Source organism: Petaurus breviceps, unplaced genomic scaffold, assembly GCF_028583685.1.
Source record: "Petaurus breviceps papuanus isolate PSGF00001 unplaced genomic scaffold, PetGlider_PUasm1.0 490, whole genome shotgun sequence".
Taxonomy (NCBI): domain Eukaryota; kingdom Metazoa; phylum Chordata; class Mammalia; order Diprotodontia; family Petauridae; genus Petaurus; species Petaurus breviceps.
Window position 1 is genome coordinate 11,058,586 of NW_027186352.1, and position 20,913 is coordinate 11,079,498.

General features: G+C 57.1%; 1 protein-coding gene across 3 annotated transcripts in view; it reads left to right on the forward strand.

The window, feature by feature from the left end:
- CTBP2 (C-terminal binding protein 2) overlaps positions 1-20,913 on the forward strand; it is a 147,376-nt gene that overhangs the window by 120,809 nt on the left and 5,654 nt on the right. The window contains exons 1-6 of one of the 3 annotated variants that reach the window (XM_069101743.1): positions 2,030-2,221; positions 2,252-3,780; positions 17,427-17,581; positions 18,167-18,311; positions 19,307-19,513; positions 20,655-20,869. In XM_069101743.1, the coding sequence (XP_068957844.1) occupies positions 2,034-2,221; positions 2,252-3,780; positions 17,427-17,581; positions 18,167-18,311; positions 19,307-19,513; positions 20,655-20,869 (2,439 nt within the window). In that variant the 5' untranslated portion in view covers positions 2,030-2,033. Of the gene's footprint in view, positions 1-2,029; positions 3,781-17,426; positions 17,582-18,166; positions 18,312-19,306; positions 19,514-20,654; positions 20,870-20,913 lie in introns of those variants that run through there. The other 2 variants (XM_069101742.1, XM_069101744.1) reach the window with 2 other exon arrangements.

The window sequence follows — 20,913 nt, forward strand, 5'->3', positions numbered from 1 at the left end:
GGAGCTATGGGATCCTGCCTGGCCTCGCCCTGCCCTGCCCCAGCATCCTTCCCTGGACTCTCCAGTCAGACCGTGGATGGCCACATTCTCCGGTGATGCCAGCTTTCGGTTCAGGCGGATTTAAGAACCGAGGCCCTCACTGTGCGTTTTAGAAGCCTCCCCAGCTGACATCCCTGATGCTGTGGGACAGGCCCTGTGGGGGGGCCCCCCCTTGTGTTCTGGGGCTGTAGGCCTCCCCTTCTCAGGAGCTTTTCCTGGCTCCCACCAGTGGGCGGGACTGGGTGATTGAAGGCGGCTTCTCTTCCCAAATCCTCTGTTTTTGCTTTGGATGTGTCCTAGCAAGGGATGATCTGCAGGTTTTTAAGTGCCATATTGGAAAGGATTTTTGACTCTGGGGCATTAACCAATGAGCAACTTTTTGTGGCTAGCCATGTGACTTGGTGAGCATTTGGGTCAGGGAGAGCGCCAGGCATTGGGCCATTGGCAGGTGTTGGCATTGATGAGCGTGAGCAGATTTGTGGGTCCGGGGCACAATCTGAGCCGCGCTCAGTCAGGGCAGGACTCTGGCGACGTTCTCATTCTGGAGCTTTTCTTGCCCATCTCAGCAGCGCCGGGCTGGGCACCTCCGAAGGGCTGCGGTGCCTGCAGGTGGCCCATTGTCTGCTCCTTGCTTCTAACCCCTCAAAAGAGCTCTGGTGAAGCAGTTACTTTGTGACGATGGCGACTGTCTGACCCGCCCCAGGGTCAGACTCTGTTGGGGAGGTCCCCCCTGCAGCCCCAGCAGCTCCCAGCAGCTGCAGGTGGAAGGCCGTTTCCCCGGAACAAAACAACAGACCAGAAGTGCATTACCTTGAAAGAATTCACAAAATTTGCTCCTCGTTAACATTATTAATTAGCATCCTGCGCATCTGCCCTCCCTGGAGCCGGCGGTTATGGAATTACCTTGGAACGTTATCTGTCCACAGGCAGGATTTCTTTATCAAAAGCAGCCGGGAGCTGCCTGCCTGTGCAAACTCAGGGACAGCAAGGGCTGTGAGATCGCCCAAGCTGGGAGCATCCTTTCTTTGCCTAAAATCACGGGAAGGGAGCGCCATCCTCCCTCCCTCTTCCCAGTCCTTTCCTGGGTCTGAGAATTCCCAGTCCAGGGGCCGCTGCCGCCATTCTCCTCCCTACAAGGTTGTTTCTTAGGGCAACAAGCACAAGAAATCTAGGTGGTTTTTGCCGTGGTTGTTAGAGCAGAGAGGCAGGAGAGCTTCTCTGCAGTAAAGGAGCCCGAGCGCAGTGGATAGGCTGGCCCCCAGCTCATTTCCATTCTCCTTTGGTTTGCGGGGTGCCTCGCATCCCCAGCCTTCAGTCCAGTCCTGTCTGCCTGTTCCCATTTCATTAGTATGTGTTGTGTCCAGCAGATTAACATATCAGGGGGATTAGGACTGAACGGACTCAGAAGCCGGCCTTTTTATTCCCCCTCTCCTTGAAAATGGGACAGACCATCCTGAAGGGCTGCGGGGGGAACGGGGAGCACCCGCGGGGGAGGGGGCAGGGACGCCTGCCTCCCCTGCCAAGGCGATTGCTGACAGAATTCCCAGGTCTGCATGGGTGGGAGCTGCCGCCTCACTCGGCGGCCTAATTCCGTGCTGTGTCACATGGAACAAAGCTTTACAGGCTTTCTTTAGCTCTTAATCCCCAGTCGGTTCTGCCTGGAGCCCCGTGAGCCATTCCCGGCCCAGGCTGGAGGATAACTGGGCCGGATTAAGTGGGCCCACCGCCTTCTGGGGCTGAATGAGACAGAAAAGACCTTTCACCAATGCTGATGGGGAGAGGCAGAGTTACAAGGAGCTCTCTCTGTTTTGTCTACTAAAGTTTCAGAGAATTAATAATTCAGGAAATACTTTGAAACGCAAAACCCCCGGTGGGTCTCTGCTGCCGTCTCGGAGGGCTTCCTGGGCAGCCTGGCCTTTCTTGGATGTAGGTAATTGAAGATTCATAAGGAAAGCATCCTGCCCGCCCTCCTCTGCAGACATTGTTCCTCTCCAATGCCGGTCCCGAACAAGCCGGGCAACATCGGTCGTTCTCAGAGCTGGGATGCTGCCGGCTGGTATGATGGCAGTTGGGGAAATGATAGTGCCCGGGACTACCCGAGACTGTGCCCTGGCAGAAGGAACTCTCTGACTCCCAGTGGCGAGCATGGCTGGTATGAGCAGCCCAGCCCGCAGGGCCCCGAGTTCGTGATGCACGGGGGGCTGGAGCTGAGACAAGAGCCGTACCTGTACCAGGACGGGGTGCTGGCTGCGGGTGCCCCGAGGAAGAGCTCTGCTCCTGAATTTCTCTTTTACGACAGCAGGCAGGTAGCAATGTCTGGACGGAGCCCTCTGCCCTCACAGGACTTCTACAGTGACCCCTCCTTAGCAGCAGGCAGATCCCCTAAAGAGCCTCCCTACTTCAGGGATCAAACGGTTAACAGACCAGGGCTGAATTATGGGATACCCGGAAGCCGATTGGCGTGGGATCAGATACAAGGTCGGTCACCTGCCGCTCATGAAGCCAGTCGCCTTTACCGCGAACCTGGAGGGAAAGGGATCCCCGAGGGCCAGAGAATACGGAACCGGGAGGCCGCCTTCTCCAGGTATGGAGCAGAGCCTTCTCTGAGGTACGGGGCAGAGGCACCGGTCTGTCCCAACCGACCCCTCTTGAATGATGTAGGTGTGAGGCCCCTTGAGCCCCCTTCTGTTGCCAGGCAGACGGCGCCAACGTGCTTAGTGGTTGACCCCAGTCTGTCCACTGTGGCCGTGGGGACCCCGGCAGGCCCCATGAGCCGCAGCTACGGTCCGACCCAGGAAGCCCTCAATGCCAAGATCGCATATGAGACTTACGAGCCCAGCATGGCCCCTTCACAGGCCCCAGCATCAGCGGCTTTCTCTGGGCAGGATGGCAAGAGGAACCTGGATCCTGAGTTCATGGCCCTCCTGAGGACTGAAGGCGTGTCCGAGAGTACCATCAGTGCCTTGCTCCAGCAGGGCTTTGATCGCCCCAATGTGTTGGCCATGATGGAGGAGAATGATATCAGATCTGTTGCCCCCAACCTAGGTCAGGCGCGTGTCCTCTCCCGGCTGGCCGGTCACTGCCGGGCTGAGCTGCAAGGCCGCCAGGGTGCCCTGTCACACCCCAGGACCCGGTCCAACAGCTTCAGCCATCGAAGTGAGCCTCTGCCCAATGACTGCTTGGGACAGCCTGGCCCGGGCGCCATAGTGGGTGGCAACCCCGTCCAGCAACAGTCAGTTTTCCCACTGCGTACGGCCTCACCCCGCTCAGAAGTGACCCGGAGACCCTCCAGTGCACCATCTCAGCACCTTCTGGAGACAGCCACCTACTCTGCCGCTGCCATGTCCCATCCAAACGCTCACTTCCCACACAACCCGGGATACAATTCTCCTGTGCCATGCACCGTAAACGCCCGCTTGGGGCCGTCTTACTCTCCCCAGGCTGGGATTGCTATGACCGCCACAGTACAGAACAATATCCACCCCAGTCCCAAAATCGCCTACTCCACCGCTTACACAGTGCCCATGGAGCTCATGAAGCGGGACCGCCCTGCTGCCGTGTCTCCTCTGCACAGCCCCCACAGCAGCCCCCAGCTGCTGAGGAAGCCCAGTGCTCCGACGGACGCCACCCTGCCGCCCCCAGCCAGCCAGGGCCTCCACACGCCTCACTCTCCGTATCAGAAGGTGGCCAGACGCACCGGAGCGCCCATCATCGTCTCCACCATGACCTCCCCGGAACAAAGTAATTGCCTGAGTCCGTAGCTTAGTGTGGTGTGCCGGGCTGGGTCTGCGGCGTCTCTGTCGCTGGCCTTGGCTCATTGTCCTTCAATAACCTGTGTCCCTCTGCATGCAGGCTGTAAGCCTGGACCACTGGGCCGCCTCATTCCTCGGGCTGGCAGGGCTAGGGGAGGCCATCCTGTCCAGTCCCTTCATTTTATAGATGAAGAGGGGACAGGACCAGGGAGATGACGACGTCCCAGGTTTTACCCGGGGAGTTTGCCCCAAGCCGGTGGGTCTAGGCATGGATCCAGCTTCAGAGGGAGGTAGTGATGAAGACTGAGGCTTTGAGAGGCTGATTGGGGGATTGATTCTGACCCGTCCGTCCGTAACTGGGCCCCAAAGGGAACTCTAACCTTGCTCTGCTCTGAACCCGAGTGACACCATTAGGTTTGCCTCTCCTTCAGAAGTCCTTCAGATTTGGGGTAAAAGAAATACTCTTTTCATCTGCTGCCTCCTCATGGAATTTCCAGGCCTGTGGAGGAAAGGGTCTTTTCCTGGCACGGGGTGGTAGGACGGGAGCCATTAGTGAGGTGGGTTTGTCCTTAAATCGATGATTATCCCCTTTTAATGCCCATGGGCTAAATTAAGGGAAATGTGGGGATGTGTTTCTAATACAGGTTTAATGTTTTAAAGGCTCTGGCCAGGCATAGACAGAAAGGGCAAGGCTAGCAAGCAGCAATTTTGGGTTAAAAACCTATTCCCACAGGACATTGGCCAGTTATTTTGTGGTCGGAGAGGACATCTTGTCCTTGACACAGAGACCGCCTCTGAACACCATTGGGCACAGCCCCACAGTAGGGTTCTGTCTCCTGGCTCCATAAGGAAATGGTGGCCCGACTGAAATGACCAATGGAAGCCAGAAACAGGCCTTTCTCTGGCCGTCCCCTTCCCTCCCCACTCACTCACGATGCCATTCAAGGAACAGGCATTGGCTTTTCTTCTCGTTTCCAGAAAGTAGCAACATCTTGGAGGTTGTTGGGAAATTTCAAAGCTAGACAGCTCTGCCACATCGAGGAATAACAAGCTACTAAATCCCCCCTCCTGCAGGGAAAAAGGGGGCGCTCCCTCTTTGCTCTGAGGGTGACTCTTCATTGGGTCTGCACTGCGTATGAGCCCTTGGGTCTCAGGTTGAAACAAAATCATGGCTGGCTGTCACCAGGTTCCCTTTACGGTCACTTGTTACCACACTTTACAAAAAGAAAGAATCTCTTGGGTGTCTTTCTTTTGGGGAGGGGGCTGCCTTTTGTCCTGTGAAGGGCATTTGGGCTCTTTTCTCTGTTGGGGGGTCTGGTTCTGGCTTGCGCCTTTTTTTTTTGATCTGCCTGCTTCCGCCCATACTCTTTTGGTCCGTGTGTGACCAGAACGTCCTGTGATTTCTCGGGGGTCCTCCCTGTGCCCCCCTTGCCCCCGTCCTTCACCAGCCAGACATGCTTTCTTTGCAGCCGGCTCATTTGCATGAGGACCACATTTGTTGCTGTAGCGATCTCATCTGATAATGGCCAGCTTGCAAAGCGGATCTGAAAACATATTCCTTAATTATGTGTTGCTAGGCGACGGGAAGGTTTGGTCATAATCACAGAAAGATTATCTCCTCATTGAAGTCATTGAAAGGTTTAGCTAAAGTAGGACCCGCAAAATTGCCTGAATTTTCTTTTTAATTTGATGCTACCTTCCCACAGACGTGAGCCAGCCGCCTCTTTCTTCTTCCCTGTTTAATTTGATGGGTGTTGGTCAGTCCAGATGCATCACAACTGGCCAAGGGATGTAGGTCTTCATCTTTGTTCCCTGGCTCCGTATCAATTTCAAGGAATTTCATACAATTAGAATAGGAAACTCAGCAGAGAATAAATCAATTTCTCTATCAAATAAACCATCGGTGGCACTTTTCAACCAAATGTCCATTCACTAATGCAGACAGACGCCACCACCATCACCCCCTAAGAAAGCCTTGGATTTCCTTGATGGTTCCCACCTCCCCCTCTGCAGCCCCGGACCCACAAGGAGGCCAGGCCAAGATCTCCGTGCCCCCGGGTCACTGAAGGGAGGTAGGATTGAGCTGCCCTTAAATCCCAGCCAGCTGGGGGACGCAGTGACCTGTCCTGCTGTGGCTGGCTGGCACCGCCTCCAGGCTGGCTTTGACACTGCCAGTCTGAAGGAATCAGCTCCAGCTTGGCTTCCAAATGAATCAGCTATTTCCGTTTGTTTGGAGGGCAGGGACAAATTGGACAAAGATTGTGCCTTACTGAGAAGGACAATCCCACCAGAGCTGGAGCTGAAGGGACCTTCAGGATCATTGGATCTCAGGTCAGAAAACAGACCTGCTGTTCTCTGTGGTAGGCAGCGCCATAGGACTCAGCACCTTTTACCAAGGAATTTTATTTTGTATCTTTACAAAAAATTCTCTCTGTTCTTCATGGACTCATGGGCCCTCGTCTTTATTTTTTATTCCTTAAATAAAAATGTGGACATTCGTCTTTCACCAGTGCAGGGACCAGGCACTTTGAAGGGGAACAGCAGTTTCTCCAGAGGACATTCTGAAGAGAGGTCAGTGTCTCATTGCAGCCAGTGTGGACAGAAGAACAGGGAACGTGGCTCAGTGCATCTGGGACGGCCCTAACTGATTCTTGGGCATCATAGGGAAGTGTCTGTGGTCCTGCAGGTTTCCATTGAGGAGCCCAGAGACCATCTCCTGGCAAATGGAGGGGCCTGTAGCCATTTAAAATTGTGTGGAGCCCACCCAAAGCTCAGGGGAACTGATGGAGACACCTCTGACTTCTTCCTTTGGCGTTTGGGTCTTTTTTTTTTTTCTCATTTTTAGCTCTCCGCTGAAACATCCAGATAGATGGACTGCATACGTGTGGACAGGCAAGGCTGGTGTCTTGACTGCTCCTCTGCGTCTGCAGGTGGATAAGAGTCCTTGCCTGATGCTAGACTGACAGTGGGAGGGAGGCCCTTAGTTAGATTTCTCAGGCTCCCATCTTTGGAGTAAAGCAGGAGACTAAACACGGTGCCAGCTTGAGAACAGCCGCTCTCTGCCCTTCCCCAGTCCCCCCTCGGTCTCCGTCCTCATGGAGCTCACACTCTTCTGAGGACAGACGACGCAGGGCCCCAGCTGGTCCCGCTCAGGAGGACTCTAGTGGATAGTGCCCTGGGCTGCATTTTTTTAAAGGTTTCCAGTAGAACAGAGCTTCCCAGAAGTCATCTAACCCAAACGCCTCCTTTTAAGCTGGGGAAGCTGAGGCACTACATTGGCCACGTGGTCCATGAGTGGTTTTACCCCTCCTCATTACCGTCGCTGTTTCTGCACCGCGTTCAAGTTTGTCCGACACTGATGACAGCCATGTGAGATGGAAGTGACCCCAGGCCAGGCTCTGATGCCCAGTGTGTCCCTGCAAAAAGTGGCCACTTCTCTGCTGTTTAGTGTGAGTAGGAGTCAGGTCTGCCTCCCTCGGTGTGTCCTCTAGTCCAGGCCCCAAACAAGCCAGTCTCGGACATTTCTCAGATGTTTTCGGGTGGTGGAGGTGGGCACCAGGGCCCCATGAACTGAAGGGGAAGGTAGTTTTTCTATGAAACATGAGCCACTCCATACAGGCGAGGAGCTTATTGGAAAATTCTTTGTTGTTGTGGAATCCAGAGCTTGGAGAAGGGAAGGTGCCATCCAAGAGGACGGTGTAGGCTGGGCCAGGGCTCGGGGCGCGGCTGCTGGGCTGAGGCGCAGGGCACAGCTGCTGGGGCCTTGAGTCAGGGAGCAGCCAGAGATGAGGATGGAAGGGCACAAGGGAGCCAAGCATTAATTAAGTACCTGCTGTGTACTGGTCACCTTAGTGGGTATTGAGACCACAGAACTGAATAAAGGAAGCGCTCCCTGTTCTGGGGAAGACAGCACGTGTGCACAGAATGCCCGCTTGTGGAAGGAACAGCTGTGGGGCTGCTTTCCATCCCCCAGGTGTGCACTACGGCATCCAGCAGTCCAGCCAAGGTGTCCATCTCCAGTGTGAATCAGCCATCCACCTTTACACAAGAATTGCTTGTTCCAGGCCTGGGAAGTCTTCAGTGTAGGAAGGTCCATCCCCCAACACTCACTGGCACCTGCACGGCCTCAAGGAAATGCAGTTATTGATTTGGCCAGCTGACCTCCTAGGAGTCAGAAATTCTGCCCCTAAGGCCCCTGGGTTGCTGAGGCCACACTCCAGATGGTTCACTTTTCTTTTTTTTTTTAAAGGTATATTACTTTCTTATTTTTATTTTTTGCTTTTTTTGGAGGGCAGTTGGGGTTAAGTGACTTGCCCAAGGTCACACGGCAAGTTTAATGTTAAGTGTCTGAGAGCGGCTCCAAACTCAGGTCCTCCTGACTCCGGGGCTGGTGCTCTATTCACGGCACCACCTCGCTGCCCCGATGGCTCACTTTTTTCAGTACCAAGGAGAGTTTTCCCTTCTCTAAGATGAAGCCCCCGTTTCTTCCATGGAACGGGTCTGGACGGTCCCAAGCCGCTCCATTATTTCAAGTCTCAATTCTGTACGTTTTAGGCACAGCTGACCATCGGTCATTGGAAGTGCCCTTGGTCCTGTTGCCTGTGTAAATGTCTGGGTTTGCGCTTGCCGTTGTCATCGGTGAAGCCTTGCGGCATCCTTTCCATGGTGGGGACTTGGTCATCTTCAGCCCGGCGTCCTCTCATGCTCTGCCCCCTCTCTTCCAACATCCCTCAGGCTCCCAGCACTCCCCTCCAAGCCTCCCTCCTTCCTGGACCATTTGTGTCCCGGCCTCCCCTCTTCTCACCCCTGCAGACCCTTTTGTCCCTGCCCCACCAAACGGCCTGGGACGGCACTCCTCACTAGGGGGGGCCTTCTAGGTTGTCAGGGCAGATTCTGCGGGACGGGAGATTCCAGCACCATCCTCTTCCCTGTCCTGTTTTGAGTCTTGTCCCCTTCCCCACTCCCCTGCCTGCCTCTGTCCACTCCAACAAGCAGGGGTTTCTTGTTTTTATTTCTTCAAGCCCCAACTTTGTGCAGAGCCCAGTGAGACAGGCCAAGGAGGCAGCGGGCCCAAGCTTGAGATCTGGGCGCCTCAGGCCATCCACTTCCCTCAGGGACTCCGCTGTGACCTACCACACACCTCCAAAGGGGGGCGTCTCCAACCTCACACATTCCCCCATTACATGGCTCTGATCTCTCCTGGCCTGAAGCCCAGTTTTCCCCCTTTGGTGCTGCCCTTGGGTAGCTGACATTCTCTGGGGGCCTTGGAGGCTGTGGCATCATGAGCTCCTTTGAGAATGTAGAAGGGTTTCATGATGGATCCAGGGGTTTCATGGCCCCCTGCCACTGGCATTCCCCCCGCCTTTGATTTGGCTTAGACTTTGGGGGAAAGTCTGAACACTGTCCCGCAGTCTGGGTCATTCCTGGGGTCTGACCCCAGCTCGTTGGCTTCTGTCTTGTCCGGTGAGCTCAGGAACCCGTGAGGCGCAGGCAGGAGGAGGGCAGCTTCCCAGAAGCAGGGTCCCATCTGGAGAGGTGAGGGGCCGCACTGCCCGGCCTTGGCCTGCCTTGCCCCTTGCTCAGTTCATCTGAAGCAATTACTTATTACTTTGGTTCTGAGAGTGCACAATCCTCTTTCCCCACTTAGGTGATTGCCAGAGTATTTTTATACCCTCGTTAGGAGATTGTGGGACTCAGTGCCCTCTGCCCCCATACCTTCCATAGCCTTTGGGCCCCTCCACTGCATGGCCAGGCCCTGCTGGGGTTTCCGAGGCTCTCAGCGAGGGCTCCGTGGGAAGCCCAAGCCCCACCATCAGCTGTGCTGGCCAGGGCAGGAGGTGTTTGGCCCGGCTGTTCAGGGGGTGCCTGGAAGTCAGACCCCATCTCCTTAGGAGAAGTGACCAACTCCAGCAAATAATAAAGGCTGCTTCAGCGAGGGCTGGAGGGAGGGAGATGCTGCTGGGGCAGACACCCCAGACAGAACCCTAGGCCTTGGCACCATAAAAGATATCGGTGTATATTCTCCAGTTAGGAAGAGAAATGCTTTCTGAAGCCTCTTGGCCTGTGTCTGTGGCTGAGCAGACCCGTCAGTGTGTCCCAGGACCTCAGACATCTAATGTCTGTTGCCCCTCCTCACCCTGTGGACAGGAACTCCCAAGTCAGGTCCCTGGCCTGCCCTCTGACATGCCCCCCTGGCCTGCCTGCTCTCTGGCCTGCCCACTGACATGCTCCCTGGCCTATCTGTGAGCCACACCCCGGCTCTCTGAGAAGCTTCCTCACCCATCTCCAGGGCAGTGTCTGAAGTGTTTGGGCCCAGAGCCCTGGGGGCTGTGGTTTCTGTCAAAATCTTCCTTTTTCCCCAGCATTGCTCTGCTCCTTCTCCAGCAAACCATCCTTCAGTAACAAAGAAGGAAATGGCCACTTCCACAAGTAGCCCCCCAATAACCTGTCTGGCCGTGGCTGCCTCATCCCACAGCACAGACCCGTGTCCTCTTTGGGACAAACACGATCATCATTGGAGCTGCCCAGGTCGAGAGAGCTCGGTTCTTTCTGGGCTGACCCAGGCCACCCGGGCAAGGCCATCCTTGGATTTCAGCCTGGCCTATGGCTGTCGAAGACACAGCACCAACCTCAGTAGAAGCATGAGAAAAAGGCCGAACCTGGAGCCAGCAAGTGAGGGGAGCCTCTACGAGAAATTTTCATTTAATGGAAGTCTTCACAGATATAAAGGGACTTGACAAACTTTTCTCCCCAAGGGCCTGTTCCATGTGCATTTTTGGACCCGGGTAGTTTTGTGAAGTGGGTCTAATGCTGTTTTCAGTCAAAACGGCCTGGGTTCAGATTCTGCCCCACATGCTGTGTGACCATAGGCCTCAGTACCTCCATCTGTCCCATGGGGGGTTGCTGCGTCCTGTCTCACAGGTGGGTCCCTTTATGGAGAGAACATCGTCAGCCTGAAGTGTTTATAAATGTTGGAAGTTCCTCTTCCTTCCAAGTCCTTATGAGGATTCAGACTCTTAAACCCAGGACTTTTCCACGGAACCCTCCTGCCTCTGTGTGACCTGGAGCACCTGCCCCGAGGGACAGGGCCCTTCCCCAACCTCCGAGGCGCTCACTAATCACAGCCTTCAGGCCCAGCCATCCACTGCCTTGGGAATTCACTTGGCTGAAATCTGCCCCCTCCTACTTGGGGCCTCGTTGAAATCCAGATAATAGGGCAGATTGATGGCGTGTGGAATGAGCCTCTATTTTCCATTTTGCAAAATGTATTATGTAAATAGCATCCTGATTCCTTGTTTGTCACCTTTGAGGTTGTGACCAGCCGTTCCAGAGGTGATTACCAAACTACACTTGTTTCAGTATTATTCAATGATATTCAGTATTGCTCCCTTTTCTGTACATTGAGAAATTGGGTGATGATCCGGGGAAGGGGATTGTGAGCTGGGGAATGGGAACAATGGGCTGGTAAGTGCCAGCACAGCCACCCCACGTGGGGTCTCTGATGCCCCCTTTCTCCCATCTGGGAGTCATCTTCCATCTCCCCCGAAGTGAATTCCTAAGGGGGCCAGGGTGTCCCAGGTGCTGAAGCAAGTGTTTTCTGTGTCCTGCTCTAGAAGTACAAGGGGCCATCAGAAACAACGCTTTCCTCCCTTTTGCTTCTAAATCCCACCTGGCCTAGTCCTGGGCTGCTATTTGTGACCTTGGAAATGATCTGAAGCAAGTCAGTCATCAGGTAGTCCTTTGCAGCTCTTCCCCTTTGCCTGAGAAACGGTACCCCCGACCCCAGGTTTCTCCTTTTTCCTGCTTGTGTACGAATGAGACTTTCTAACATTTTGAGTTATCTGCCAGGGGTCACTGTACATTTCAGATTCTAGATTCAGGCCAGATTGACTTCTGGTCGTTGTAAGGAACAGCATCCTTTAAAAAGGGACATAAAAATATTGCTCCCATCTTGTCACCAGGTCTCAGGTGTAAACCGTATAATCAGAGAGTGGCATGTGGGAGCCCCGCCAGATAGATCAATGGGGCTCTTTTCACAGTGTCCCAGAATTGATCTGGTCAACAGAATTAGACGAGAAAAGCTTTCTGAAGGTTTCCCAGGCTCTTTGCTGAAATTTAGGAGTTTTTTTCCTTTGGAAGAAGTAATGGCTTTCTAAACTCCCAGGCTGGAAAGTTGGATATACAGGAAAAAGGGTGGAGGGATTTAAAATCCTGAGCAGAAGAATCACATACACACACACACACACACACACACACACACACACACACACACACACACCCGTTCCCTTCAGAATTCAGTGTCATTCTGCAAGCCCCTTATTTCTAACACGGTCCATTTGTCGAGTTCTGAGGTCTGATTCTGTGCGAGTCAGGAAGCCGGCACCAACATGGGAAGCATGTCCTGGTTCTGCTGAGCCCAGCCATGCCATACAATGGATGAATCAAATTCCTCTTTGCCAAGCTGCCAGAAGAGCGTAAAATCAGCCTGTAAACACCCGTTGGCACCGAGAGGGCAGGCTGGCCTCAGGGACCCATTCACATGTGCACAGTGGAAGTTTTCTCCTGGAAAGGCTTCCCAAACAGAAATGGAACAGCGTGTCACATAAACAGCAGACGGACACATGAGCCAGCGGATACAATTTCTGGGAGTCTGCATCAGCCCGGGAGGGAGAGCTCCAAAGCTCTGCTCACAGTCATGAGAGAGGAATTCTAAACCACTGCTGACTTGCCGGATTCAGAAACCAGGACAACCAGATCCATTGGGTGTCTCCAGGAAGCGTCATGTGCATAAGACCAGGGGCCCTTCCCATGGGAAGTCAAGAGGGGAGGCCCCTGGCTCTGGAGAGACATCTCCCTCTGCCTCGCACAGTGTCCCTCTCATCAGCATCTGGGGCACTTAGAGACCCCAAGCCAGGAAGAAAAACTGGGTCAAATCTGCATCTGTGGGGAGTGGGGTGCCCCGTTCTTTGAAGGAAGGGTGAAGGACAGGTGGCCCCCAAAGCTTCCGCCCAATGGGGAGAATCTTGAGTTCGCCAGATGTTTTCCTTACAGTGTTCCCCTACGTGGTAGGTGGTGTGCTCTCGTTTTGCAGATGAGGACACTGAGGCCCTGACGTCATCTCAGAGCATGGAGGAATCCCGTCTCTCCTCTAAACACTGACCATTGTGCTTTCCGCCCCATCATGTCTCAGGCTCACGTCACTACTGCCTGAGATCCACCCACGGATGGAGGCTGAGAGGGGACGGGGAACACGGGGTCTGCTCGCCCCCCAGACCGCCAAGTCCAAAGCTCTGTGTTGTCACCGACCCACCAGCAGCTCTGACTCCTCCTCTACCATAGTTGGTGTTTCTGCCCAGCCCTGGCCTGTCCACCCTCAGCCTCCGAAACCTCTCCATCTCTGTGTTTTCCATTTGCATTTCATCATATGATGGCCTTGGTAGTGGGCATGGGGCTCCCTGGGCTTGGAGCCTGATGGATGTAAAAGTCATCAGACTCTGGGCAGAAGTGATGAGGGAGCGGCTGCTGCCGACGGGCCCCCTGGAGCGTCCTTGGGCAGCTGCCCACCAGCCCGGCCCCATCGAGCACTGATGAACGTGAGAGCAGCTCCTTGCATTCCTTGGTGGTTGGTGTGTGTTAGGTGAGGCGCGCCTGTTGTGCATTTTCCTTTTGGCTCTTTAAGAGTGACAGACCAAGGGCCATCATGGGACCTGGGCCTGGTCTGGGGCCACCGTGTGGCCACACTATCCTCCGACTGTGGGTCCCAGAACCTGCTGTTTCCGTAGCACCCCTTTGTGGGACACGCTCTGGTCTCAGCCCAGCAACCTGATGTCAGGATCCTAGGGGGAGGCCAACCAGCTTCTCATGCTTCAGTGACCCTCCCATCTCCCTGGAGTCAGCTGTCCTTCAGTCCGAGCCTGCGTCACCATGCAGGGCTGGGGTCCATTCTTGGTGACTTCTGCAGTGTGCGTTAAGGCAGGATGCAGGCCTTAGTCTGAGGGTGGTCAGTCCCATGGAACGTGGCATGATCTCTGCCCCCTCGGTAGAGTCATACATGCCTTGTTTCCCTCCACCCCTTCCCCCTCTAACGGCTGGTGTTGATGGGCTGGCTGAGCCCCCCCCCCCCCCCCCAGAGCCCCCTCTGGGAGGTCGGTGCCACAGAGCTTGCGGTGACTTGCCTAGGGTCACTCAGCTGGCGAGGTCTGGGGCAGGATTAGAACCTGGGGCTCCATTTGCTGTGCCTCGGTCTCTCATCCACAAAGCGGACCAGTCCTGGTTATGCTGCTTCCCTCCCAGAGTTGCTTAAGGCTCCCTGGCCTGAAGGGTGAGTTCTGCACAGGGCCTGGGCAAGAGTCAGTCAACACACTGTGGTCAGGGGTGCCAGCGTGCTGGGCCCTGGGGCAGGCCCAGATGAGGAGACACGCCCTGGTCAGTTCTTGCGGGCCTTCAGGCCTTTCTGGGCTTCCCTTCAAGGGCCCAGACCGAAGTCGTCCCCTCTGTGCCACCCCGCCCCGCCCTCCCGCTAGTTCCAATTCCGCTCTGCCTCTGAGTTCCGAGGCCCAGCCCCTTCGGCCCCCGGGGACTCGGTGAAAGGCTCCAGAGCCACCAGCTCTGACGGAGGGCGCTCCTCTGGGGCAGGGCACATAGTAGGTGCTCTGTAAATGCGCACCCTCCCTCCTGCCAGAGGAGGAGAAGTAAGCTCTGGGGTTGGCCACACCCCAGCCTCTTCACCCATATAATAGGAGTAACTGCCCCCCACCCCGTCCTGGTGAGGAAGGGGCCTCTCAGACTGGAAGGGTTGGTTAGGTGGCCTCGGCACAGCCTTGGAGACTCAGCCAACCGGGGGACACTAGAACCGCCTGCGCCCAGGGCTGCTGGCCCCCCTTCCCTGCAGGACAACAGTCTCTCGTCTGGGTCTGGGACTGGTTGGCGACTCCCCCTTCCTTCCTTTCCTGCTCCCGCCTGAAGCCGGGCAACGGGCAGGCAGGGTCAGCACGCTTCCTCCGCTGCCGCCAGCGACAGTGCCCAGCTTTCCAGGGAGCCTCCTTCCCATGGCCGGGCCCCCATGCCGCCAGACCCTGGCATAGATGAGCAGGCTCCCCTGGGAGGAGAGGCCAGGGGCCCCGCCGTTTCTAGGCAGCGAGAAGCCGTGGACGTCCCGGATGCGGCCAGAGGGGAGCGGGAGCCTTGTCCACTCCAGGGGACCAAGCAGAGCCCACCCTTGGTTCACCAGCAGCAGCCAGAGCCCTCCCGCCCAGTCTTCGGGGCGCCAGACACAAGCTTTTTATTTGCCAGCCTGGTCAGAGACATTTGTCTGGAGATGGGGCAGCTGTGGTCCACCATGCCGGACTCTGCGCCTGACGGTTCGTGGGCCACAGCACCCACCCAGTGTGGGCTCCCCCCTCCTTGCTTCCCCCTCCCTCTGCTGCCAGGGGCAGCATTTCCCAGGCTCAGTGTCTCCAGAGTGGCTGGTTTCTTGTAACGCTGTCGCTGTCACTCCTCGGGAAGGGTGCGATCTGACCCATGGTTGGCCTCGGCCCATCCTGGGAGGATGCCCCGTGCCGTCTGCCTGCCCTTGTGGTGGGCTGGCTGGCACAGGGACATTGGAGGGTCAGCCAAGCAGCCCCCTGCCTTTGCTCCCGGGGAGCCGGCCCTGGTTACTGTGGCCGCACAGAGAGCGCCAGGCTGCCGGGAAGCTTCCCGCGCTCCCTTGGCAGGGGCTTCATCGGAATCCGATAAAGCTCAGTGGAAGAGGGGAGGGGCCGGGAGGGAGAATGAGGGGGGGGGTACTGGACCCCGCTGCCCCTGCGGCTCGTCACTCTGGGAAAGGGGTGGGCCGGGAGGTGTGGCTGCGTGGACAAGGCGGGGCCAGGCTAATCGTAGCTGTTAGGAGCCTGCTGGCCAATGGGCAATCCCATCGTCCTAGGGCCCAGGAGAGCCCAGGGCACCCCCTCCTTCCCGTCCTGTGAGTGTTTGGTGTTGTCTAGACTGGGGGCCTGAAGATTACGGGGAGCTCCCAGGAGCCCCTCGTGGCATCGGGAGCGTCTTCAGCTTGGGTGTGGGCTGCACGTTAGCGGCCTGTGGCACCATCTCTGTGGCTGGAGAAAGGCCACACCTTGGACAAGTCATTTCTATTCTTGCCCTCAGTTTCCCTGATGGTAATCGTGGCGGATAAACAGAGGTTGCTTTTAGTCCTGACGTTCTCTCATCTTTGTTCCAAGGCCCTTCTGGCTTCTTGGCCTTCTAGGTCCCGTGTTCCAGGCTCCTTCTGGCTCCAGTTTCCTCCCAGTCTGTTCTGTGACTGTGGTGAAGCTCCATGGCCATGCTGATGGGCTGGCCCTCTGAGCAGGTGACAGCCTTGGGGAGAGGACTCAAGGCCCTGGAGCCCTGGCCCGGCAGACCCCCTTCATTCTCTTCTAGTCTGGGAAGAGGGGGATCTGGGCCGTGGCTCCATGCTCCACGGCCGGGCGGGCCTGGCATCGCACCCCTCAGCAGGGCAGGCACTGCCCCGTGTTGGGGTGCGGACTCTGACTATTTGCAGCTGCCTTCAGTGAATGCTCCTCCCAGGCCTGGGTCCTGGCTGGAAGGAGCGTTCGAGGCCGTCTGCTGCCCCCTCCTTGCAGGTCTCTGCCCCAGGAAGGGCAGGGGCTCGGGGTCCCCCAAGGCTGCCTCCCCTGGCAGGAGCTTCACCATGCCCGGTGCCGTCTCCTCCCCTTCAGTGTGCCTCGCCTTTCGTTTTCTTTCCTGTTTAATCGCTAGTTCTGGCCCACAGAGGTCTTGCTGTGGTTCCACTTCCTAGAAATGACTTTTTTGGAGGAGGAGATAGTTTTCTAGCAGTGAGGAGTATTCACTCAGAGGAGAGACCTCAGGCCCTGGCTTCAGGTTCCCTGGCCTTGGGTGCCCTGATTCCGGGTGCCTTGGCCTCAAGTCCCCTGACCTCAGGTCCCCTGGCCTTGATTGTTCTCAGGGGCCACAGGATTCAGAGAATCTAGGTCATCTTACGCTTGGGGAAACAGAGGCACTGGGTCGGCACAGGCAGGTCCAAGCCCACATTCACTTGTAGCCCCCTCCCCTCCAGGAGCCACCTCACATCCCAGGCTTTTCTGGAATGTGGGGGGCGGAGGGGGGGGGTGTCGCTTTCTGAAAGGCCAGAATCTTCTTCTGCTCCCCCATCCATCTCCGCCCCTCTCAGGGTGCTGCCTTCAGTGAACAGGGCCGAGAAGTCCCCCCCACACCTGAGCCACGTGTTCCCGGTGCTAGAAATGGGACAGAGCAGCAGTCCCATCCCATGAATCAGCTGGGGCAGCGGGCCTGGGTTCCAGTACTGCCTCTGACTTGTCTAGGTGGGTGACCGCGAGGGAGCCGCAGTTTCCTGGTCTGTTCGATGGCAGCGATAACATTGGTGTGATATCGGTCACAGACACAGATTCAGGGGCAGGGTTACTGGGGCACAGAGAGACCGCAGGGCCTGAGGTCGGGGGCCAAGTTGGCTGGGCAGCCAGGCCCCTGCGTCCACACGGCCTGTCCGTCTGCCCTCATGGCCTCCACAGGACGCTCCGCGGTACCCTGGGGGGTCCCCGCGCCTCTCCGCCAGCGCCCTCAGCTCTCATGGTCCCTGGCCTCTTGTTCTTTCTGCAGGTATTCGCCCCCAAATCATGAATGGCCCCCTGCACCCCCGACCCCTGGTGGCCCTGCTCGATGGGCGGGACTGCACCGTGGAGATGCCCATTCTGAAAGACTTGGCCACGGTGGCTTTTTGTGATGCACAATCAACTCAGGAGATCCACGAGAAGGTGAGTGGCCCCAGGAGACCCGGCCCCCCTGCCGCGCATCCGGCCAGCCGGCCATGTCTCTTCCCCATGTCTGTTTCTCTGAAAAAGCCAGCCCAGCCCAGAATGAGCAGCGTCCCGCCCCGGGCCACCCTGCCCCTTGTGACGAGCTTGACCCTGAGTACATTAGCCCTGGGTCTGCCTGGCATTTGGACAGGAACTGCTTTGTTGGAAAATGGCGGCAGCGAGACCCCAACAACCCTTCGGGGGGGGGATGCAGTCCCCCTGCAGTCCATATATCCATCACCTCTGCCCACATGAGGCCCCTGGGCGCGGCCAGTGCAGCCCGTCGGTCGTGCTGCGGCCGGAGCTGTACTAGGGCTGGGTGCTGGGGCTCTGCTGGCCCTGGGCCGAGGTTTCTCTGCTGCTTGGCCCAGTCACTGTCCCAGGCACCTCAGGCTTTCCAGAGAAGTGGCTTGTCCTCCGGCGAGGTCGTAGCAGCACCAGGATTTGAAGCCAGAGCTCCGATCTCTCCTGGCGGGGCAAACACAGGCCCATGGGCTGGGGGCCCTTTCTCCCTGTGACCCCCAGTGCACTCTTGTCGGCCAGGTGTTAAACGAGGCCGTTGGGGCCATGATGTACCACACGATCACCCTCACGCGGGAGGACCTGGAGAAGTTCAAAGCCTTGCGGGTCATCGTGCGCATCGGGAGCGGCTATGACAACATAGACATCAAGGCGGCCGGAGAGCTCGGTAGGCACCGGGCCTGGGGGTGGGCTCCTCGGGCAGGTGGTGTGGAGGCTGTGGGGGAGCCATTGTTCTGGGCCAGCCCCCCACCTCCCCAGATGGAACCCCAGAATTGTTCCTTCTCCTAGTAATACAGATAACCATGTCCCTACTAACCCACGGTCTGGGGGCCTATCAGTGACTGCTACCCCCCATGCCTCATTTTCCCTGTTTGTTCTCCAGCACCAGCAGGTCTTTTACAGCCTCGGCACCTTTTAGTGGGGGACGTGGGGCGGCATTTTACCTCTCCAGGGCAGTAACCTCCCAAGAGGCCCGTCATCACAACATCCAGCCCCTGGTCAGCCCGGGGCTTTCTTCAGCCATGATGCGGCCTCTCTCATGAGCGGCGGTCAGGCAGGCAGAGAGAGAGCTGGTCAATGGGCTTGGTCAGTGTCAGGCACAGTGGAGACAGTGCCGGACCTGGAGTCAGGAAGACCCAAGTTCAAATCCAGCCTCAGACTGTAGGAAAGGCTTCCAAAGCAGACCCGCCCCTCCTGTCCCCAGTTCAGAGGGTGGGTCAGTGATAGACTCGTAGCTAGGAAGGACCTTCGAGGCCCACCTGCCTCATTTAGTAGGAGAAGAATCAGAGTCCACAGAGGGACCCGGGCTTGGGAAAAAGCTGCAAAGCCCAGGTTTGAGCTCATCTCATGAAACGGCTGGAAGGGGCCTTGCTTTCCTCTGCCCCCCACTGACCCTCTCCCTCAGAGCCACAGTTGGGCTGGGCTCACACCTAAGCCCTCCTAGAACCCAAGCTCACTTCCCCACCGAGGGACAAGTGCCTCGAGGCAGGAAGAAGAGTGGTTCACATCCTGACCCAGTCTGAGGTGTGTAGGCATGGGGGCAGCCTGTACAAAGGCATGGAGATGGGAGATGAAGGCCTCAGCTAAAGGCCCCCTGGGGAGCTTTGAGTCCCCAGTCACTCCAGGTGTCCCAGCGTCATCTTCATCATCTCCCCTTTGCAGGAATTGCCGTGTGTAACATCCCCTCGGCGGCCGTGGAAGAGACGGCCGACTCCACCATCTGCCACATTCTCAACCTCTACCGGCGAAACACCTGGCTGTACCAGGCCCTGCGGGAGGGCACGCGGGTCCAGAGCGTGGAGCAGATCCGCGAAGTGGCCTCAGGGGCGGCACGCATCCGCGGAGAGACGCTCGGCCTCATCGGCTTTGGTACGTGTGGGCTGCGGGTCCCTGTCTCTGCCTGGCACCCGGCCGCGGGCACCACCCACAGTGGGCGCCTAGCCCAGCCGCAGACACCGCACATGGTCGGTGCCTAACAAACATTGCCAAATTCCTCATGGTGAGATGCATTTAATATGAGCTCACAGTAGCTGAGAGAAGGGACCAGGACCCTGCCTCCTGTGGGAGAAGCAGGGGAGGAGGGAGGGACAGCCCTTCAGTGAGCAGTGAGCGGACACAAGAAACACAGTAAAATGGCCTGGAGATCCAGGCCAGCAGCACTGGCGGCTCCTAAGACCGGACTTGAGGGGTCCTCCATTCCAGACACCCCCATTTACAAATGAGGAAACTGAGGCCCAGGGAGCTGGCAGCTTGCTCAGGGGCGCACAGCCAGCAACTGTCTAGGGCAAGATTAGAACTCGGATCTCCCTGCCCCCCACCGGGTCAGCCACTCACCCCACCTCCACCTCCTCCCTGTGAGAGGACCTGGGTTCAAGTCCCGGCTCTGCCTCTCCGGACCTCTCTAGACAAATCCGAGCCTGTAGAATGGAAGCTTCGGCCTCCAGCTCTCCATGCGCCATCCCGGGAGCTGCTGTTCATTGGGTCAGCGCTCTCAGGAGCTGACTGTCACACACAGACACACATAGACACACAGACACAGACACACACACAGAAACAGACACAGACACACACAGACACAGACACACAGCCCATAAGGGCATCGCTCCACTCTAGAAGAAATCGGTCAGACAAGGGAGCTGGGCCCTGTGGCCATGACGTTATTCGTCGTGAATGACAGCATCCCCTGCACGTAAGAGGGCAGGGACCAGAGGTCGCTGACGGTCGTGGACGCTGATTGTAGAGTACCATCATTTAGCACCGAGCCGGAAGGACCTCCCTCTGCTTACAGACTGGGAAACTGAGGCCAGGACAGGTCCCAAGTGGCCCAGGATCAGAGAAGCAGAGCAGGGAATAGTGAGCCGCCAGGGGCGTGCTTACGTGTGTCTGTGACCATGTGGGTCCTATTTTTGAGGAGGCGGGTGACTCAGGGTGCATGTCCTGGAGGGCCGAGTGTGGGGGCCGCGCCGGGGCCGCAGGGAGGGGCTCCCACACGCGCTCCGTGTCTCCCCAGGCCGCACCGGGCAGGCTGTCGCTGTCCGCGCCAAGGCCTTCGGCTTCAGCGTCCTCTTCTACGACCCATACCTACAGGATGGCATTGAGCGGTCCCTGGGCGTGCAGCGCATCTACACGCTGCAGGACCTGCTGTACCAGAGCGACTGCGTGTCCCTGCACTGTAACCTCAATGAGCACAATCACCACCTCGTCAACGACTTCACTATCAAGCAGGTGAGGAGGGGTCCCCCCGGTCCCCCGGCCGACCCACGCCCAGC